Here is a 21781-nt window from a genome sequence, read left to right as displayed (position 1 = left end):
GCTAGGAAACTCTGTAAAGGGCTGAATAGTAAATTTTTTAGCTTTTAGTCTAAGTACAGTGGCTCACGCCTGTAATCCCAGTGCTTTGGGAAGCCAGGGTAGGAGGATCAGTTGAGCCCAGGAGTTTGAGACCAGCTTTGGCAACAACGCAAGACCCCCATCTCTGAAAAAGAAAAGAATTAGCCAGGTGTGGTGGCGCCTGTAGTCCCAGCTACTCAGGAGGCTGAGGCAGGAGAATGGCATGAACCAGGGAGGCAGAGCTTGCAGTGAGCTATGGTGGCACCACTGTGCTCCAGCCTGGGTGACAGTGCAAGACCCCGTCTCCACAAAAAACTCAAGATGAACATTTCAGGGCTTGTGATCCAGATGGTCTCTGTCACAACTCCTCCACACTGCCGTTGTAGCACTTAAGGAGCCAGACAATTTGTGAACAAATGGGTGTGGCCATATTCCAATAAAACTTTTTTTTTTTTTTTTTTTTTGAGACGGAGTCTCGCTGTGTCACCCAGGATGGAGTGCAGTGGCACGATCTCAGCTCACTGCAAGCTCCACCTCCCGGGTTCACGCCATTCTCCTGCCTCAGCCTCCCGAGTAGCTGGGACTACAGGCGCCCGCCACCACGCCCGGCTAATTTTTTGTATTTTTAGTAGAGATGGGATTTCACCGTTTTAGCCAGGATGGTCTCGATCTCCTGACCTCGTGATCCACCCGCCTTGGCCTCCCAAAGTGCTGGGATTACGGGCGTGAGCCACCGTGCCCGGCCCAATAAAACTTTCTTTAGTGGGCTGCGTTTGGCCCCTGGACTGTGGTTTACCAGCCCCTGCTTTAGACAGTCTTTGTAGGACCTTATGAGGTCCGCATAATCAGCGAGACTCCTGTCTTTTTACCTGTGCCGAAGTTATCTAGGAGAAAGTTCTAGAATTGAAGTTGCTGCCAAGGGCACACACATTAGAAATGCTGGCAGGCTGCCCCCGGGGAGAATCCATTGACACAGGCATCACCTCCAGCTGTGTGAGGACCCCCTGCGTCCCCACCCCATTGCTGGCAGGCTGGTTTCATAGCATGTCTTTTCTCATTAGAGGGGTCTGGGCGTCTTTTTCAGATGTTCACACTGTTTGTTTTCTTTTCCTCTGCCTGTTTTACAAGTTGAGTGTGTTAATGCTTTGAGAAAAGCCTCATTTCTATAAATAAAAATGACAAAATATGTATTTCAGATGGCACCAAAGGATGGAAGTTGCAAAGTAAGAGACCCTCCCCCATCCCACACCCAGAAATAACTTGGAACCTTCTAAGATTCACGTGTCTGGCCCTGACTGCTGAGTGACGTGTCTGCAGTGTTGGAAGCCATGTGGCACTAAGACCTTGAATTCTCCTGGTGGGTCACAGGGAACCAGATCCTGGTGCTCAGAGGGAGAGAGCCGCCCGGGGCTTTGCTGCCTGGGCCCTATGTGCCGGGTGACCTTGAGCAGGTGGTGGCCCCGCTCTGGGTGCGTCTGTGGTGGGAGTTGTGGATTATGCAACAAACCACTGCCACACCGAGAGGCTTCACACCACAGTGCTTTTGCTGTCAGTTTCCTGGGATTGGCTGGGCTTGGCTGGGCTCAGCAGGTCGGTTCTGCTGCGGCATCTGGCTTGTGCTGGCACACCCCAGTGGCCTCCTGTCCCAGGCCTCTCTCCGCATCACTGCCGCTGTCCAGCCTGGCCCCATCATCGTACTGGAAGGATCCCAAGAGAGCAGAGAGGCTGATGGGAGAATTCCCCCCGTGTCACTTCTGCGTCACGTGATTGGCCAAAGCAGGGCTTGAGACCACTTTCAAGGGGAAGGAGGTCAGCCCTGCCCCCGGGATGGAAGAGACCCTGGCAGGCAGCAGGTGTCCCCATCTGTGCGTGAGTGCTGTGAGATTGTGCGCTGGATGATGTGTGTGGGGTGAGGGGGCGGCAATGAGCTCATCTTGATGCCTCTAATTATAAGGCAAAGAAGTGCTCATGCATGACTGGTGTGGTTACCACCGCAGTGCTGTGAGCGGGAGGCTCTTCTCATCGTTCCGTCTTTATTTTGAGGAATCCTGAGGTCCAGTGGGTGACACAGAGGCCACTTCCCAGCCAGGAGGCTGTGGGCGCTACTCCAGGCACCGAAGCATCTGCTCTGCCTCTCCTGTGCTGGGGGCTGGGCCTGCTGCAGAGACAGAGTCAGCAGTGGCCGGGGTGGCGGGGGCTCCAATGTGGGGGAGGTGTGGGACTGCCCGGGAGGGGAAGTGGGGGCTGGCTGTGCTCTGCACAGGATGCTCCTGCTGTGCCCGGGCTGATCCCAGACACGGTCCTGCCCCGGGGCCTCCGCACTGGCTGTGCCTCTGCCTGGGAGGCCCCTCTGCCCTTCCCCCGCCTGGCTCTTCCTCACTCTCCTGCCGTCCCTGCTGTGGTGACGCAGCCTGGGGCCTGACCTCCTGGAATCAGGTGCGTCCACTCCTACATTTTTGCTGCATGATCAGGCAAACGATCTGACCTCTCTGAGCCTCAGTTTCCACCTCTGCATAATGGGAGCAGTAATAGTGCCTACGTCACAGGGTTGTTGGGATGATTGCGTGACTAAGCCATGGGGTTCTCATATGGTGCGGGCCCCGCCACACACACGGTGAAGGTGGGCTAGCTCGTCTCTGGCCAGCTCCTCGCTGCGCTCCAGTTGTTCCAGGGTGGCTCCGTGGTTAGAGACGGAAAGCAGCCTGCGCCCCCAGGCTCTTGACCCCGTCCAACCCTGTTTCCCTCCTGAGCCAAGCCCACTGTGCCCTGGACCCAGACCTCCGTGGGACTCCTGGGAGGAGGACACTGTTGCAGGCAGCCTTACCCACGTGCCAGGCTCGTGCTGTCTGCACTATTGCAGAGGGGAAAGATGATGTTGCTGCCCTGGCCGGGCTTCTGGCCTCAGAGGGAGCAAATGTGGAGGATCCAAGGAGTAGAGAGAAGAAGTAAACCCAGCGCGGGCAGGGTGACCAGGGAGGGGCCTCTCTGAGGAGGTGACATTTGATCCAGACCTGAACAAGATTGGGTGGGAGAGAGAGTTCCAGGCAGAGGCACAGCCTGCACGGAGGCCCTAGGGCAGGACCAAGCCTGGTGTGGGGAGGGAGGGGGAGGAGAGGAGGGGAGGGGAGGGGAGGAGGAGGAGAGGAGGGAGGGGGAGGAGAGGAGGGGAGAGGGAGGAGAAGAGGGGAGGGGAAGGGAAGGAGGGGAGGTGAGGTGTTCTCCATCTGGGCCTCTGTCTAGGAAATGTTCATCGAGGCAACATCTGTGACCTCACACAGTTTCTGAGTCAGGAGTCTGGGAGTGACGTAGCTGGGTGGTCCTGACTCATGAGGCCGTGGTGAAGCTGTCAGCCAGGACTGCCTCCTCTGAAGGCTCAACTGGGGCTGGAGGAGCTGCTTCCAAGAGAGCTTCTGCTCTTTTTGTTTTATTTTTTAAATTTTTTTACAGGGACAGTCTTGCTCTGTCACCCAGGCTGAAATGGAGTATCACCATCACAGCTCATTGCAGCCTCCAACTCTAGGGCTCAAGCAGTCTTCCCACTGCAGCCTCCCGAGTAGCCGGGACTACAGGCACATGTCACCACGCCAGATAATTTTTTTATTTTTTGAAGAGATGGGGTCTTGCTATGTTGCTCAGTCTGGTCTGGAATTCCTGGGCTCAAGCAATCCTCCCGCCTCGGCCTCCCAATGTGCTGGGATGACAAGCATGAGAACTGCGCCTGGCCCGCAATGCTTTTTTTTTTTTTTTTTTTTTTGAGATGGAGTCTCGCTCTGTTGTCCAGGCTGGAGTGCAGTGGCGTGATCTCGGCTCACTGCAACCTCCGCCTCCTGGGTTTGAGCGATTCTTCTGCCTCAGCCTCCTGAGTAGCTGGGATTACAGGCGCGCACCCCCACGCCTGGCTAATGTTTGTATTTTTAGTAGAGATGGGGCCTCACCATGTTGGCCAGACTGGTCTCGAACTCCTGATCTCAGGTGATCCGCCCGCCTCAGCCTCCCAAAGTGCTGGGATTAAAAGAGTGAGCCACTGCACCCAGCCCACGATGCCTTTTCTAAGTTTTAGGCACCTTCTGTTTGTCCCCCTCTGTGCTATTGGTGGGGGTGGTGATGGGGTCAGACCAGCATGCAGCGTGCAGCAGGCCCTGAAATCTGGGCTCATGGAAGCATATTCGTACACACCAGGCTGACGGGGAAGGAGCTCGCCTTGGATCCTGGTGGGCCTGAGAGGCCAGAGGACCAAACCCAGGCCCCAGGGCTCGTTTGGCTAAGTGGCCCCCTGGAGTTTATCTGAAAAATGTGCCTTAGCTTTGCTCCTCCCCCAGGGGCTGCCGTTTGCCCTTCAAGTCCAGGCTGGAGCGACTGTCGCTGCCTTTGACTAGGCCAGACCTCTGAGCCTCAGTTTACATAGCTGTAAAATAGGTCCAATGCCAGTCACCTCATGGGGCATTGAGAGGGTCAGAGACGCAGCTTGCAGAGCACCAGCCCGCGGGGGGATGTGTGTACCAGCTGCAGCTTTTATTACAGGGAACTTCAAACAAAAGACAAAAGTGGGCCGGGCGCGGTGGCTCATGCTTGTAATCCCAGCACTTTGGGAGGCTGAGGTGGGTGGATCACCTGAGGTCAGGAGTTCGAGATCAGCCTGGCCAATATGGCAAAACTCCGTCTCTGCTAAAAATACAAGAATTAGCCAAGTGGTAGTGGTGCATGCCTGTAATCCCAGCTACTTGGGAGACTGAGGCAGGAGAATCGCTTGAACCCGGGAGGCAGAGGTTGCAGTGAGCCGAAATCATGCCACTGCACTCCAGCCTGCGCGACAGAACAAGACTCTGTCTCAAAAAAAAAAAAAAAAAAAGTGGACAAGATGATAGAGGTACGGGTGTTCTTTTCCTGAAACAATATACACACCTGGAGAATCGTATCAGAAACACCCTGCCCGCCCGCACGCCCATCCCACATACCTCCATACTGTGTTGACTCCAGGTTCTTGTGTGTGCGGGGGCGAGGAGGGGGGGACGGGGCGGGATTCTGCCACCCCAGTCTCTAGAACAGGGTCTCTGCCTCTCAGCATTGCCGACCTGTGGGACCTGATCCTTCTCTGGGGTAGGGCCATCCTGGGCACTGCAGGGCGCTGGGCAGTGTCACTGGCCTCCACCTACTTTATGCCAGGAGCACCCTTAGTCATGACAACCACAAATGGCCCCAGACATCACCCAGTGTGCCCTGGAGGGCAGAGTCTCCCCTGGTGAGACCTCCATTTAGGTCACTCCCTCCACCTCCAGGGCCACGCTCGAAGCCTGTCCCAGAGGAGATCCTGTCCCAGAGGAGATCCTGGCCTCCGCCTGACCTCCTCTGACCCTTTACAAAAGTTTGCTGAGCCCTGACTTAAGGGATAAACAGAAAAGATGTTTTTTGACCTATGTAGTAATAGACGAGTGTCTTTTATGTGATTCTGTGCTTTCCAGGTGCTTAAAACCTTTTCTTACTAGACATTGTATTTAGACAGTCTGGGCACGGTGGCTCTCACGCCTGTCATCCCAGCACTTTGGGAGTCTGAAGTGAGTGGATCACCTGAGGTCAGGAGTGAGACCAGCCTGGCCAACATGGTGAAACCCCGTCTCTATAAAAATAGAAAAATTAGCTGAGAATAGTGGCGGATCCCTTTAATCCCAGCTACTCAGGAGGCTGAGACAGGAGAATCGTTTGAACCTGGGAGGCGGAGGTTGCAGTGAGCCAGGATGGCGCGGTTGCACTCCAGCCTGGGCAACAGAGCAAGACTCCGTCTCAAAAGAAAAAAAAAAAAGACAGTTGCATTTAGACAGAGAGCCAGCCACCTCAGTTGTGTGTCATCCCCCAAACCCAGGAGATGCTTGCTGATTTTGGTTTGGATGGATGGATGGATGGATAGATGGATGGATGGATGAACGGATGAACGAGCCAACAGACGGACTATCACCTGACACCATTCACCACACTGGGAGTCTCAGAATCAGGAGAGAGTGCATCTTCAGGGTAAGAACTAGCCTGTAGTCACTTCAGGGCCGTTGTTCCAGGCTTGATTGTGGGGCTCCAGGCCGTTGCCATGTCCCCCCGAGGGGGCTGTAGCCAGGGTGTTCTCACAGGGCCAGAGGGGAGGAGCTGGGATCCCCCAAGCCCTACCATAGCCCGGGCAGCGCCTCCCACAGCATCTGCCTCTTCATTTGCTGCATAAAGTTTCTTGACCATCTACAACGTGCCAGGCACGTTCTAGGCTCCAGTTGCCTGCTCCGCCACTCCGTCCACCATGTGTGCCCAGCCCAGCACGTCAAGCCACATCCAGGGCGTCCCTTGGGCCGCTCCAACCCTGCAGGTCCTGACTGCTCTCAGCACATCTGACCCAAGCCTGTGCTTCTTCCTCATGCGCCATCTTGGTAGCCAACTCATTGTGTGCCTGAGCCCAGGTCCCAGGTCACGTCCTCTCCAGTGCTCCCCCTCCACAGCTGAGGACCCCTCTGGATCTCCCAGATCCAGCCCAGCCCCCCTGCCCCAGCTCCATTCACCGGTGCTGCTGCGCCCCTACTGAGTAGCAGGTAGGTCTGGGAGAGCAGCCACGAACGAGACACAAGGTCTGTGCTCCCACGGGAAGGAGCAAGATCAGTCCCGACTGATGTGCAGTGTGAGGAAATAGAACGGGATGCAGGGCGGGTAGGAAGGTGGCTGTGAGGACGGTCTCCCTGGGGAGGCGAGAGTCAGGCTGAGACCCAAACGGGAGGACAGGAGCCGGCCAAGCAGGGACACAGGCACAGCACACACAAAGCCCCTGAGGCAGGAACACGCCCCTCAAAGGTGTGGTGCTGGGTGGGGAGCCTGGGCACAGGGCTGGGCCCACTGGAGCTTGGGGGCATCCTCTGTGACCCGTGTCCCTACTCAGGTTCCTCAGGCAGAGTTCCCTCAAAAACCATGTTTCCCCAGAGCTTGAAAACACCTGTATCCAAGATCAGACTCACGTTTCCCCTGGGGGAAAGGGATTTTTAAAGAGAATTTTCAAAAGTGCTGAAAAGTTGAAAGAATTGGGCAGTAGACCCACGACTTACTGTCTGGGAATTGCAATTGGCAGGTGGCTGTGTTCACGCCATCCCTCCATCCATCCCGCCATCCCTCCATCCTGCCATCCCGCCATCCCTCCATCCTTCCATCCTGCCATCCATCCTGCCGTCCATCCCTCCCTCCATCCTGCCATCCCGCCATCCCTCCATCTCTCCCTCCGTCCTACCATCCCTCCGTCCCTCCTTCCATCCTGCCATCCCACCATCCCTCCCTCCATCCATCTTGCCATCCCTCCATCCTCCATCCCTCCATCCTCCCTCCATCCCTCCATTCTCTATCCCTACATCCCTCCCTCCATCCTTCCATCTCTCCATACCTCCTTCCATCCCTCCCTCCATCCTGCCATCCCTCCATCCCTCCCTCCATCTCGCCATCTCTCCCTCCATCCCTCCATCCCTCCTTCCATCCCTCCATTCCTCCATCCTTCCACCCCTCCATCCCTTTATCCCTCCATCCCTCCCTCCATCTCTCCATCCCTCCTCCATCTCTCCATCCCTCCTCCATCCCTCCATCCCTCCCTTTATCCCTCCATCCTCCATCCATCCCTCCTTCCATCCCTCCATCCCTCCATCCGTCCCTCCCTCCATCCCGCAATCCCTCCATCCTCCTTCCCTCCATCCCTCCCTCCATCCTTCCATCCCTCCTCCATCCCTTCATCCTCCATCCCTCCATCTTTCCATCCTCCATCTCTCCATCCTCCATCCCTCCATCCTCCATCCCTCCATCCTCCATCCCTCCATCCTCCATCCTCCTTCCCTCCGTCCCTCCATCTCTCCATCCTCCATTCTCCATCCCTCCATCCTCCATCCCTCCATCTCTCCATCCCTCCGTTTCCCATCCTGCCATCTCTCCATCCCTCCATCTCTCTATTCCTCCCTCCCTCCATTCTCCCTCCCTCCTCCATCCCTCTATCCTCCCTCCCTCCTCCATCCCTCCATCCTCCTTCTCCATCCCTCCATCTCTCCATCTCTCCATCCATCCTCCATCTCTCCATCTCTCCATCTCTCCATCCCTCCATCCCTCCATCCTCCATCTCCCATCTCCCATCTCTCCATCCCTCCTCCATCCCTCCCTTTATCCCTCCATCCCTCCTCTATTCCCTCCCTCCATCCCTCCATCCTCCATCCCTCCATCCTCCATCCCTCCATCTCTCCATCCCTCCATCTCTCCATCCCTCCCTCCCTCCATCCCACCATCCTTCCATCTCTCCATCCCCCATCCCTCCATCCCTCCATCCCCCATCCCTCCATCCCACCATCCCTCCATCCTGCCATCCCTCCATTCCACCATCCCTGTCAGCTTGTTTTTTGGAAGCGTTTCAAAGTTGCAGACCTCAGCACCCCCACTTGTCAACACTTAACACGATTCAGCGTCTTGAACTAGACTCACTGTTTCTTTTTTTTTTTGAGAGGGAGTCCCACTCTGTTGCCCAGGCTGGAGTGCAGTGGCATGATCTTGGCCCACTGCAACTTCCGCCTCCCAGGTTGAAGCGATTCTCCTGCCTCAGCCTCCCAAGTAGCTGGGATTACAGGTGCCCGTCACCACGCCCGGCTAATTTTTGTATTTTTAGTAGAAACGGGGTTTCACCATGTTGGCCAGGCTGCTCTCTAATTCGTGGGCTCAAGTGACCCGCCTGCCTTGGCCTCCCAAAGTGCTGGGATGACAGGCGTGAGCCACCGCAAAGCCTGGCCTAAAACTTTCTCTTTTTCTTTTCAGTCTTCGTTCCTTTCTCTGCTGCTTGTCTTATTACTCCAGCCGGCACTTCTGCTGCAGTGGTGGCCTCACAGCCACACCCCGGTCTTGTGGTTGACGCTAAGGCATTTCCCATAACTTTTTGCTTTATACTTCTTTCATTTTTTATTTTATTTTATTTTATTTTTAAGACAGGATCTTGCTCCATCGCCCAGGCTAGAGTGCAGTGGTGCAGTCATAGCTCACTGCAGCCTCAAACTTCTGGGTTCAAGTGATCCTCCCGCCTCAGCCTCCCAAGTAGCTAGAGATACAGGTGTGCACCACCACTCCTGGCTAATATTTAAATTTTTTTGTAGAGATGGGGGTCTCACTATGTTGCCCAGGCTAGTCTCAAAATTCTGGGCTCAGGCCGTCCTCCTGCCTTGGCCTCCCAAAGTGCTAGAGCCACCTCACCTGGTCTTATATTTCTTTTTAAAGTAAAAGCAGTCTCCTTTTCTCTCCTTTTTTTCTTTGTTGGTAGTATTTTGGGGGGACATGAAATTCATGTTGAATTTCGTTGAAGGTTTTTCTGGATTCGGAGATGGGATCACAGGGTTTTTGACCGTTGACTTTGGGTAACTTCCTAAATTTCCCCAAATCCCCATTTCCCAGCCTGTCAAACGGTGATCATGAATTAGGTTGGCAGCTGGATCAGGTGCTCACAGGCGCCTTCTGTCCATGCACCGTCGAGGAGCGGGCCGTGGGGGACGGAGGCAGAGGCGAGCGTGCCGGGCCGGTGGGGGCAGCGAGTGATGGTGCAGGCTTTTAGTTCTAGGTCTGCCTGTTTTTCGAGAAACCCAGGTTTTTCTCCAAAAACATTGTGATTTCTAGAGTTGACTGAACCCAAACACCACAGGGCTCAGAACCAAGCCCAGGCGGGCCACTCCCTGGGGTGTGCTGGGAGTGGTGGGTGCCGGGGACTGCGGATGTACCGGGTGACAGTTTATGGCGACTCGCTGGGCTTGGGGCTGCAGGGCCGGGCAGGTACCTGAGTCCACGTCTCTTGTCACTTCCCGGTGGGGACCATCAGTCAGGTGCTGCCTGTCCCCAAACAGGGATGCCATTGCCTACCACGCCAGGCCTGTATGGGTTAGAGATGCTCACGCGGGAGGCCTGGCCACGTGGGTTCTCCCCAGCGGTGTCAGAATCCTTCTGCCTCTCCCAGCCTCGGTTTCCCCATGTGTCAGATGAAGCCGTGAGGAGTGGCTGCCTGGTCAGGCTGGGTGGGATCCTGCGTGGGGAGAGCTTGGTCGGCACCTGGTGCAGATATTTGCTGTTGTAGCCGTGTTGAACATCTCACCCAAGGGTTTAACCTCAGGGGCTAGTGAAGCGGGGCGTCACCTGGGGTCATCCTGCCCCCCTGGGGACACGGGGCCATGTCTGGAGACATCTGTGGTTGTTACAGCTGGGGGGTGCCCCTGGCATGGAGTGGGTGGAGGCCAGGGACGCTGCTCAGCACCCTGCAGTGCCCAGGACAACCCTAGTGACCAGCCCAGAGAACAATCCAGCCCTAAGTGCTGTGGGGGGAGACCCTGGTTTGCATGGGCTTTTGGGGGTGCCTGGAGGCCCCCAAGCTGTTTGCATGTGGGTACATTCATATCAAGAGAGAAGAAGCCTGAGGCAGGGCTGTCTGATGTCACCATGGACAAGACTGTCCATCCCGGTCCATACCAGAGAGGAGGTATGAAGCTGAGGGTCAGCACCAGCCTTTCAGACCTTGGTAGTTGCTGTTTACTGCGTTTTACAAAAGGCTTGGTCCATGATGGGGAGAAAAGAAAGGGTGAACTCAGTCCTACAGCACAGACAGTGTGAGAAGCTCCAGCCTGCAGCAGACTGGGTGCCCTTCTGGTCACACCTTAACTAAGTCCCCTGACCTCCTTTAGAGACAAGCAAACTGAGGCCCTGGGGGATGACAGAGTTTGGAGAAGGTTCCAGATGGTGTATGTCACTGGGCAATGCTTTTGCAACTAAAGGGATCTGCATCTTCATTTTGCTTTTCTGGGACACAAAATTCACTCTTTGAAAGTGTCTTACTGCTTACTTATTGCAACTGGGTAAATTCTTTTCGGCGTATTCACAGAGTTGTTCAGTCGCTGCCACTAATTCTAGTACATTTCCATCACCCCGAAAGCAAACCCTGTGCCTGGCGGCTGTCACTCTCCATCCCTCCCCAGCCCCAGCACCCACGCATCCCCTCCCTGTCTCTCTGGATCAGCCTGTCCTGGACATGTCATAGAAATGGGGTCACACACTGCATGGCCTCTTGTGTCTGGCATCTCTCACTGAGTGTGACGTCTTCAAGGTGCATCCGTACTGTGGCCTGCGTCAGAGCCTCACTTCTTTTCATGGCTGAATAATCCATCATACAGATTATTAATGCTCCTTTGAATGTAAGAAATCCAAGTAAGACAAAGGAATTAAAAACCGTAACTCCTCCTGTTCCAAAGAAGTCCCCAGATAGGCCAGGCACGGTGGCTCATGTCTGTCATCGCAGCACATTGGGAGGCCCAGGCGGGCAGATCACGAGGTCAAGAGATTGAGACCATCCTGGGTAACACGGTGAAACCCCATCTCTACTAAAAATACAAAAAAGCTGGGCGTAGTGGTGCGTGCCTGTAGTCCCAGCTACTCGGGGGAGGCTGAGGCAGGAGAATCGCTTGAACCCGAGAGGCGGAGGTTGTAGTGAGCCGAGGTCTGTTTCAGTTAGCTATTGTTATGTAACAAACCACCCCCAGACAGAAGCTTCAAACAACCATGTATTTGCTTGCAATTCTGTTACTTGGGTTGGGTTCAGTTGGGTGCTTCTTCTGTAGGTCATACCTGGGGTTAGTCCCATGGCTGTGGTCGGCAGTGGCAGGAAATTCAAGCTCGTCCTGCACTTGCCTGTCCAACCCTCAGCCGGGATGGCAGGAACAGCTGGGGCCGCCCGGCCTTTCTGCAGGGAGCTGGCCTCTGAGTGTCGTGGCCCAGGTTCCCAGAGGCGCAGTGAGAAGTGCCAGGCTTCCTCACGCCCACGCCATCCCTTCCATCACATTCTGTGGGTCAGAGCAAGTCACACCACTGCCAAGTGTCACAGCCATCTGTGGATAGCCACAGAAGGCCTTTCTGCAGTTTAGCAGGAGAAGATTCTCGCACCACCTGCCCTCGTCCACCGGGTCCTGGTCTGAGCCTCACCAGAGCTGAGGGTCGGCCCTGCCGCCTCTGGGTCCCCACCCCAGCCTGTGTCGTGGAGTGCCGCTGCCCAGCCTGGCCGTCCTGGCAGGTCCTCAGAGGGGCCTGTGGTCCCCATGGTCGGAGGCCTGCATGGTGGGAGGCCAGAGGATGGGTTGTTCCAGCAAATGAGGGAGGTGACCGTGAGCTCTGGCCCGGGGTTGCTTCCTGCTTGCGGGATTGCAGGACCCCGTGCCTGGGCCGTCCTCACGCACCCGGGTTGCTGTGTCACAGTGAGCCCGCACCTGTCCTGGGGTGCCCAGCAGTTGCCCTCTGGGCAGTGGCCCCACACAGGGGTGCAGGCCCCCTGTGCTACTCTGACACACCTGGGTCCCACTGCCACCCCTTTCTCACTGGCCTTCCCTTGCTGCCCTCAGAGAGCTTTGCCAGAGTCTGTGAGCAGATGACAGAGCAGGCTTGGTCCCCTGTTGTGGGGATGACAGCAGCCACGTGCCAGGTGGTGCTGTGTGCCGGGCAGTGAGGAGGGGACCGTTTAGTGCAGGGTGACTGGGGGAGGCCTCTGAGGGGTGATGTTTAAGCCAGGTCTGGGGTGAAACAGAGGAACAAACCCTGAGAGAATCTTGGGACTGGCAGGCCAGGCAGAGGCACCGCTCGTGCAAAGGCCATGACACAGGGTGGCGCTGGCGTGCTGGAGGGACAGCAAGGGCCCGTGTGGCTGGAGCAGGGGGCAGGGAGGGGGCCACACAGGGTCTGGTGGGGTAACAGGGCCTGGTCTTTACCCTGCAGGGCTGCAGTGAGGCCTGGGGAGACCCTTGTCTGCGGTGGGGGCGGGGTGGGTGGGCCCCCTTTCACAGAATCCCTCCCCTGCCCTGCGCTCTCCCCAGCCCCCCAGTCCCCAGCTTCGTCATCCTGGGCCTTCCAGGGCCCTGCCCACTCTCCCCCCGCCCCCACCACCTCCAGGGCTGGGGCTTTTTCCTCCCAGCCATGGGGGTCTGGACCTTGGTTGTACAGGGATGAGGCCACCACTGTTCCTGTCCTGCCTGCTGTCACGGCGCCCTGCAAGTGCCCACAGGGGCTGAGGCACCTTCCACCCACCCTCGAGCTTGCCTCGCTGGGCCTTCTGCCCCGCGGCGCCCTATCGGTGAGCCCAGCGTGGGCCTGTTTCCTCTCACTGTGATGCCTCCCTCCCTCTGGCTGCCTGTCCAGGCCTCTCCGTCCCCGTTCTTACTTTGGGTCTTGCCGTGGAGCCAGCCTGACAATCCGCCTCCTCCCCCAGTTTAGTCATTCCCTGCCTCAGTGTCCATGTCAGACAGATGTGGAGAGGAAGATCTGGCGGAGGCCTGTTGTGCAGAGAGAAGAGGAACGGGTATCTGTCAGTCCATGGGTCAGTCAACAAACGCCCACGCTGTCAGCCCAGGGCAGGCCCCGTCCTGAGGGAGCTCCCGGGTCAGCAGGAGGGACCAGGCTGGTCTGCAGGATGGGGCGGTGTCGGTGGGGTGGCAAAGGTGGCTGGTGTGGGACACAGTGTCCAGGGAGCACTGGAAGGGCCAGGGCAGAGACCGGGCACAGGCCAGGGAACAGCTGGGTGCAGAGGCGGCCGTGTGGCCCCGTGGAGAACGGCAGTGCTTCGAGGGCTCGAGCTGGCTTCAGCCACACTTTATAGAGAGAGACTGAGGCTCAGAGAGAAGCCCCGGGCACACAGGGAGGTGGGGTGGCCGATGAGGTCACCGTGCAGCCAGCGATCAGAGCCGTGCGCCGCAGGCCCGGGTCGCCGCCAGGTCCTATGATGGGGCCAGGAGAGAGGGGCCCCAGTGGCAGAGCCCCCGCCTCGGGCGCTCAGCCCGGCCAGCGGAAACTGCTCAGAGGGGCCACCTCCCGGCTCCGCAACGCGGCTCGCCTTTCCTCCCCTGACTATTTTTAAAACCTAATTTCCTCGAAAACGGGGTGGCTCATTCAGCAGATAATTAGTCACGTCTCAGGCTGAGCAGAGCTCAACGTCATGACAGCCCCTTATGGGGGTCACAGCAGGCTCTGTGCCCTGAGCGGGCCTCATGGGGAGCAAGGATTGAGTGAAGATGGCGCTCACCTGGCCACCCGGGCGGGCGGTGGCATCAAGGCTCTGCTTCCTCCCCTGTCCCTCTCCTCCACAGGACACTCGGCTCTGGTCTCCCCTTGCTGTCCCTTCCTGCCTGCCCTGGGAGCCCCACATTTTCCTCGGGGTCCCCCAACCGAGTGCCTCCCCTCCCTGTCCTGCTCCACCTCCACCTTGGTGCTTCGGCCCCGGCCAGTCCCTTAACCCTACAGGCCCCCAGTGCGAGGACGTTCCCAGCAGGGCCCGAGCCAGCCGCCCCTCTCCTCTCCCCCTGTCAGCCAGCTCAGGCGAGTCGGGCAGGTGAAGATGTGGAACCACAGAGGGAAACTGAGGCAGGGGGCCTACACCCAACGCGGGTGACCCCGAGGTGCCTGGTGAGGTCAGCAGAGCTGGGTCTGGAGGGCCTCACCGCGTCCACTGGGTCCCGGGGCTGTAGGAAGCCTGGGAGAGTCCGGGCAGGGGTGGACCGAAGCGCTGTGACCTCTCAGCTTCGGGGCCACTGAGGAAAACAGCTGAGTCACCCAAGTGGGTATGGGGGGGCCCCAGAGGGGTGGTTTCGGGAGTAGAGTCAGGACTGTGGGCAGAGAGGCCCCAGACAGGCCGAGCAGAGGGATGCTCGGGCCCCCGATGAGGTCTGGAACGTCCTGCCCCGGCCCACCGCTGGCTTCCTGCCCTCTCTTCTTTTCCTTCCCCCACACCCTGGACGTAAAACCGTGAATTGTTCTGCTCCCGGGCCGCCAACCCAAACATCACGTCAGCGTCCAGCACCTTCCGCCCCGCCACGGCCTAGAGCAGGCCCTTTGTGGCCTGTCAGAGACCTGGGGGCGACTGGCCCTGTCCTCTGGAAGGACAGAGAAGCAGCCCGTCCTTCCCGTCACCGCGGCAGCAGGAATCCTGAGTCACCTCACTCCCTCCGTCCCTGTCCCCGCCCCTGTAGTGAGCACCATGGGTCTGTCCCCCAGATCCCTCCAGGACCCACCTGCTGCCCACCCAGCCCTGCAGGGCGTCCAGGTGGCCCCAGGGGAGGACCCTTTAGCTGTTCTTGCTGCCTTGAGGAGTACGCCCCCTCCCACCCAGGGCTGGGGTCCTCACTGGAGGGCCACGCCCCACGTGAGGTCCTGGGCTGCCCAGACAAAGTCCCCAGGACTGGGGGGCTTGGAGCAGCAGGCCTTGAACAGACGTTTGTTCTGGCTCAGCTCTGGAGGCCAGGAGCCCGAGGTCCAGGAGCGGGCAGGTCTCTGCCCTCCCGACCGACCGCAGAGAAGCTCCACACCCCTCTGCTCCTGGTGCCTCCAGGCATCCTTGGCGATTCAGGGCCTGGAGGAGCGGTGCCCTCCCCGCCTCCACCCCACACGGCATCTTGGCCTCCCCAGGCGGCTTCTCTTATAAGGACAGCGGCAGATCCAGGGCCCATCCCACTCCGGCACGACCTCATCTTACCCAGTGACATCAGCAAAGACTCTTTCCAAATACGGTTGCAGGCTGAGGTTCTTGGAAGGACGTGAATGTCGGGGGGACACTGTCCAACTCCGCACCCTCAGGCAGGCATGGGGACTGACCACGACTACAGGGGCCCACCAGCGTCTTGGATGCGGCCCCCTCCCCGGCCTACCGCCTGCAGAGGCTCCTGACCCCTGCCCCGACCCCAGCCCCCTCCCCGCCTGCCGCCTGCCCCAGATTCCCGACCCCAGCCCCCTCCCCGGCCTGCCGCCTGCCCCAGGTTCCTGACCCCAGCCCCTTCCCCCGCCTGCCGCCTGCTGCCTGCAGAGGCTCCTGATCCCAACCCCCTCCCCCGCCTGCCGCCTGTCCCGAGGCTTCTGACCCCAGCAAAGTTTTCCACCCGGTGCCTTCGCCGTGTCTCTGGTGGTTCTGACCTGGCAGCAGAGCAAAGCTATGGGCTGCTCCACCAAGCCGCATTCAGTTGCCTTCAGTGCCCGCGGTGGACGTGTTTTCAGACGGCAGGGCAGTCACTGGGGCGCGGCCTCTAGATGGGACACACGTGGGTCTCCCGTGCACCCACCGAGAGCAGCGCAGTGCCCGTGGGGGCCGAGGGGCGCTGGCAGGGCTGATAGGGTGGGACATCGCCAACCCGGGCCCGGGTTTAACTTTCCTTCTCCTTCTGTACGACCTTGGGTGGGTTCACCCCTCCCTCTGAGCATCTCTTTCCGCGTCTTAAAACAGAAGGGCTCCCTCCCTCTCTGTACTCTTTGCTGGCTTTGTGAGGCCTTGGTCCAGAAAGACTTTTTGTCTCTTGGAGAAATTCTCCTCTGTCCCCTCTCCCGAGTCCACACCCAGCCGGGTCCCCACCCCTGACGGCCCCCGTCTGCACCGCCGCACCCACCTCCTCACCTGTCTGCGCCTCCCTGAACCTCGCCCTGTTGGCCCCTCACGTGTCCTGGCCTCCCCTGCTCACCTTAGCCGGCCTGGAAGCCAGGGCCAGACCAGTTCCAACGCACTGCTGCCCAGCCCAGAGCAGGGAGGCAGCCAGAGGGCCGAGCCCTACAGAGCGGAGCGGGGCACGTGCCGCACCCTCCTGCACACGCTCCGGCGCAGCCCGAGCGTCTCCACGGGCTCTTAATAATCCCCTTTGAGGGCCTGCCCCAGCACCCCCAGCTGCAAGACCTCGGCCAGCCCTCCCTTCCCCAACCCTCAGCCTCTTCCTCTAGGAAGGGGGAATGGAGTGAGAAGATGCTGGCAGCGCTGGGGCGGAGTCAGCCCTGACCCACAGCCCCTGTGTGATTGAAAAGAAGCATTTGTCTCCATGCCCTTGGGCCCCGGGTGATGCCAGCATCGGAATCCAACAGGGAGGCGCTCCCCTTCGGCAGCCGCCTCTGTGTGAGCCTGGAGGACGCTGCTGTGATCCGTGCAGCAGCGTGGCCGCCTCAGCCACCTCGTGACCTTTGTGCTGCCGTTCCCTCCGCCTGGAGCTCCCTCCCGCTGCCACGGCATCCTTGTTCGGCACTGAGCTCAGACATGACCAGCCCAGGGAAACCCCCCTTGCTGATCCGCACCCCGCCTGTCACCCCACATCAAACACCCAGGCCTGCGCCCACCCCTGTTGACCGTGAGCCCCTTGAGGGTGAGACCAGGTCTTCCCCACGTCCGCGTGGTGGACGCCAGCGCGTGCGTTCCCTGCAGTCGCCGACATCGCTTCCCCCCTCAGGGCTCCGGGGCCAGGAGTCCAGCCCCAGAACAGGGCCTCACCAGGCTAAAGTCAAGCTGTGGGCAGGGCTGGGCCCACCAGAGGCTGCAGAGGAGAATCCGTTTCCCCCCTTTCCCAGCGTCTAGAGGCACCCGCATCTGTCGGCTCAGGTCCTTTCCTCCCCCTTCACAGCCACAGCGCAGCCTCTTCCAGTCCCTCTCTGACTCACCCTCCCGCCCCATCTCGTGAGGACCCTGTGAGGACATCGGGCTCCCAGGTCCCCCAGAATCATCTCCCGTCGGTCTCAGGGCTCATAATCACAGCTGTAGAGTCTGTTCCCATTCTCCAGATGGGGACCCCAGGGCCCTGCTGCTGGGAGCCAGGGTTGGGCATGTGGTCCTGGGTCCTAGGAGCCGAGTCTCGCCTGCTCCCCTCGTCCCAGCCTTCTCGCGTGGAGGAAGGTGCTCCCGGCTCAGCCCAGGCCTGGGCCCGTTGGCTCAATCCTACAGGCCCCTGTTGTCCTCTCTGGAGCTGCGGCCCGGGCCCTGCTGCAGGCGCTGACTGGAGGCTGCGGGCCCAGGAGCCAGGGCAGGGCTGGGGGTCCCCTCGCAGCCTCCCTTATCCTTCCACAAACCTCACTCTGGAGAGGGGCAGGGAGAACGCCAGCCCTGGGGACCCCTGGCCAGTTCCCACTGACCACAGCTGCCCGGGTGCTGGGCGCTCCCCGCAACTCCAGCCTGCCCTTGCCACAGCGGGGGACTGCCCCCCTCACTCCCCACGCTGGCACCTGATTTCCCCATGCCCGAGCCTCTCCTGGCGCCTGCCTCCGGGGAAGCGGGGCTTGGTCAGTTCAGACCTGCTCGGTTGTTGACTGCCCAGAACCTCATATCTGGGCGTGAAGGGGGTCAGAGCCGGGGGAGGTTTGCTCCCCACTTCCCCTCCCCTCCTCCAGGCAGGTCCAAGCCCCAGGCCCTCCGTGGTGGGTGCCAAGCCTGGGCGTCACCGGCTACCTACCTCCCTGAGGCTGCAAAGCCTCTCCCCTGCTCTAGGCCCCAGTGGCTGCCAACCAGGGTGACCATGGCAGGCCCCAGCGGCTCCCGCCCTCATCACATCCTCCCAGCGCACTCAGTCCATGTCTTCACTTGTGTGTACCCTTGAGACCGGCCCCACGCGGAGTTATACACACCAGGCCTGGGGCGCCAGGAGGTGGGTCGGGGGCTGGGCCCAGGACTCCCAGAGGTCACCGGTTTCCTGTCTGATACCCGGCTTGTCTCTTCCGCAGGTTTGGCTCCGAAGAAGGCGGCCCCAACAGAGGTGAGTGTCTGGAGGGGACGAAGGGCCTGGGGTCCCCACCCTGACCCGCTGCCTCCCTACTCGCGGAGAAGCTGTATGGCCTGAGGCAGCTCACTGCCCCTCTCTGGGCCCCAAATGCCATCCAGTGTCCACAGGCAGGATGAACATGAGGTCTGCACCAACTGCGTCTTGAGAGGTTGAGGTGAAATTCCGTGATGGAGGAGGGGGCCCTGCATCTGAGGGGCCACGCCCCCTGTGGCAGGGGTGCCTGGTCAGGGCTGCAGGGGCAGGAAGGGCTTCTCTGGGTTCCAGGCCACATGGAGCCAGGATTCTGGGAGGTGGGCGGTGGGGAGAGAGCAGCTCTCACAGGGGGACTGAGGGCAGGAATGGAAGACCTGGCTGGAGGGTCAGACGCTGCCCAGAGGGCGATGCCCGAGGCTACCAGCTGCACCTACGCCCTCAGTGTCAGTGAGCCACACAGGCGTAGTGCACAGTGAGGCTGTGTGCAGCCTGTGTGTGATGTTTTCCTCTGTGCGTGTGTGCACGTTTTCCTCTGTGCGTGTGTGCACGTGTGTGTGCATGTTTGCCTGCGTGCATGTGTGCACGTGTTTGCCTGCATGCGTGTGTGCATGTGTGTTTGCCTGTGTGCATGTTTGCCTGCGTGCATGTGTACACGTGTTTGCCTGTGTTCATGTTTGCTTGCGTGCATGTGTGCACGTGTTTGCCTGTGTGCACGTGTGCACGTGTGTTTGCCTGTGTGCATATTTGCCTGTGTGTGTGCACGTCTGCATGTACATGGGTCCTGTCATTGCTGCCTGTCTCCTCCCGAGAGCTTTCTCTGCACATTGGCCCTGCCTTTGCAGCTTCTGCCAGCCCCGTGGCGCCGAGTGGCCTTCTTCCCAGCCCCAGTGGGCGCAGTGGGGTGGGCCGTCCCCCGAGAGCACCCGAGCTGCCGCATCTCCCATCCCGCATGCAGTCCTCAAGGCACCTGTCCATGAGCCCCATTCCTAGGAGCAGTCCCTAAGGCACCTGTCCCACCTGGGCCGCCCTTGGGCCCTGCGTCCATAGCCAGAGCTGGGAGGGCTTTGTCCACCAGGCCTGGGACCCTGGGATCCTTCCTCAGAGTCCCCTGGCCTGGGGGCAGTGTGGAGGGTGGCGCGGGTGGCGGGGTGAATTTCTGGGGAGAGCCTGCCCCCTGGCGGCCGCCTGGGAGAATGCAGGGAACATGGCTGAGCAGCGTTGGCTGTGGAGGGAGGGCAGGGGCAGGGGTCAGGGCTGCAGGAGTGTCCCTGGGGCCGATAGCGGTGGGATGGGGTCTGGCCACTGGAGGGTCCATGGGGTCTCCTAGCAAACGCAGTGGCGCTCCTTAAATGACGGTGCCAGGCGGGGCTGTTCTCCTTGGTTGGCCTCTGTGTCCCTTCAGGCTCCCACGGCCCGTCCTCACATCCTCCCGCGAGGGCAGCAGGCTGAGGCCCCCTGGGGTCGGCAGTCCCATCTGCTGGGACACCCGTGCTGCCCGACAGCTTGCAGGAGCCGGGCGTGACCTTGGCTAGTGAGACCGTCTCCCTCAGGGACGAGATGCTCTTTTCAATCCTTCCAGCCCAGGGGTCTCACAGTTAGGGGCCCTGGTGAGGGAGAGGGGTTACGGCCCCCACCACCACCGCAGGCAGTGGATGGGATGACCTGAGGCTGGCCTGGCTCACACCGTGTTGGCAGGAAGCCTGACCCCCGCTGTGTTCCCACCCCCACCTCAGTCCTGTTTTTTAAAAGAATACCCACTTTACTGAGATGTGATTTGCATACTGTACAGGTCACCATCTAAAGTGTGCAGTGAGTGACTTTTAGTACATTTGCAGAGTTGTGTGGGGACATCTGTGGTTGCCACAACTGGGAGGTGCTCCTGGCATGGAGTGGGTGGAGGCCAGGAGTGCTGCTGAGCACCCTGCTGTGCCCAGGGTGGCCCCACCCCAAAGAATGGTCCAGCCCCAGTGTCCACAGCACCTGGGGGAGACCCTGGAGTTAGGGGGCTGGAGCTGCCCAATCCTCTTGCCCTTCTTGAGAAGCCAGAGGTCTCCACCTCGGAGTGAGCGCTTCTGGGTGTCCAGCGTGGGACACTGAGGGGCCCCAGCCAGCCTGCCAGGCGCTCACAGGTGAGGGGCCTCCTGCTGCACCCCGGAGTCGCCTGGACCTGCCCCCTGCCCTGTGCACCCCTGCTGGGCCCAACGACTAAACCCTTTCTTCCCAGGGTTTCAGAGCGTGCCCTGCCCCGGTGGGCGTGCTCCTCTGGGAGTTAACGCTTCCTGCTTCCTCTTCCCAGGTCCTGTCCATGACGGCACAGCCGGGCCCTGGCCATGGGAAGAAGTTGGGCCATCGAGGTGTGGACGCATCCGGCGAAACCACCTACAAGAAGGTTCCTCGGCTCCCCTTAGCTGGCTGGGGGAGCGGGAGGGAGCGGAGGGGAGGGTGTTCCCACTGGTACCATGGATGGGGCCCATCGCCCCCAACACAAACCAGGGTCTGCCCAGGGACAGGTGTGGGCTGTGTGGAGGTAGAGGCTGGAGTCCTCAGTCCTGGGTGAGTCCCCACTGTTTGCTGTCCTTGCTGGGCGGCCGGGCAGTGTGCTTTGTGGCTCAGCCTGGCTGCAACGCCTCGGGCAGAGCCTGGGCTCTCAGCCCTGGTGAGGGAGAGGGGTTACGGCCCCCACCACCACCTTGGGCGGTGGATGGGACACTCTGAGGCTGGCCCGGCTCACACTGTGTTGGTAGGAAGCCTGACCCCTGCTCTGTTCCCACCCCAACCTAGGGCCTGTTTTTTCAAAAATAACCGTTGTACTGAGATGTGATTGATATACTGTACAATTCAGCCTTTAAAGTGTGCAGTAAATGACTTTTAGTACATATGCAGAGTTGTGCAGCCATCACCTCTAATTCCAGAACATTCCATCAGCTCAAATAGCAACTCTGTCCTGTCCCTGTTAGCGGTCGCCCCCCATCCCCCACTCCCAGCCCCGGCACCCGCATCCTTTTCCTGCCGCTGTGTATCGGCCTGTCCTGGACGTTTCATAGAAATGGAATCACACACTGTGTGGCTTTCTGTGTCGGGCATCTCTCACTGAGCATGGTGTCCTCAGGGTTCATTTGCGCTGGGGCCTGCGTCAGAGTTCACGGCTGAGTCGTGTTCTGGCGCCTGGGGCACCCGTGCTGCGCGTGTCCTTTGCTGCATCGTGGATGCTTGGGTGCTTCACACTCCTGGGC

General features: G+C 59.6%; 1 protein-coding gene and 1 long non-coding RNA gene across 8 annotated transcripts in view; one reads left to right on the top strand and one right to left on the bottom strand.

The window, feature by feature from the left end:
* PIP5K1C (phosphatidylinositol-4-phosphate 5-kinase type 1 gamma) overlaps nt 1-21781 on the top strand; it is a 71314-nt gene that overhangs the window by 15615 nt on the left and 33918 nt on the right. For 5 of the 6 annotated variants that reach the window (XM_054463727.2, XM_063658247.1, XM_063658246.1 and 2 more), the window contains exons 2-3: nt 18517-18548; nt 20845-20937. In XM_054463727.2, the coding sequence (XP_054319702.2) occupies nt 18517-18548; nt 20845-20937 (125 nt within the window). Of the gene's footprint in view, nt 1-18328; nt 18441-18516; nt 18549-20844; nt 20938-21781 lie in introns of those variants that run through there. The other variant, XM_063658248.1, reaches the window with a different exon arrangement.
* LOC129020000 (uncharacterized) lies at nt 11644-13288 on the bottom strand. 2 transcript variants are annotated; one of them, XR_008495752.2, is made up of 3 exons: nt 13229-13288; nt 12004-12128; nt 11644-11864 (listed from the first exon to the last, which is right to left on the bottom strand). It is a non-coding gene; the product is annotated as an uncharacterized LOC129020000 (long non-coding RNA). The 2 variants fall into 2 exon arrangements; XR_010124987.1 differs by having other exon boundaries at nt 11845-11909.

The sequence above is a fragment of the Pongo pygmaeus genome, chromosome 20 (assembly GCF_028885625.2).
Source record: "Pongo pygmaeus isolate AG05252 chromosome 20, NHGRI_mPonPyg2-v2.0_pri, whole genome shotgun sequence".
NCBI classification, from domain to species: domain Eukaryota; kingdom Metazoa; phylum Chordata; class Mammalia; order Primates; family Hominidae; genus Pongo; species Pongo pygmaeus.
Note: the sequence above shows the minus strand (reverse complement) of the source record. Positions and strands in the feature narration are given on the sequence as shown.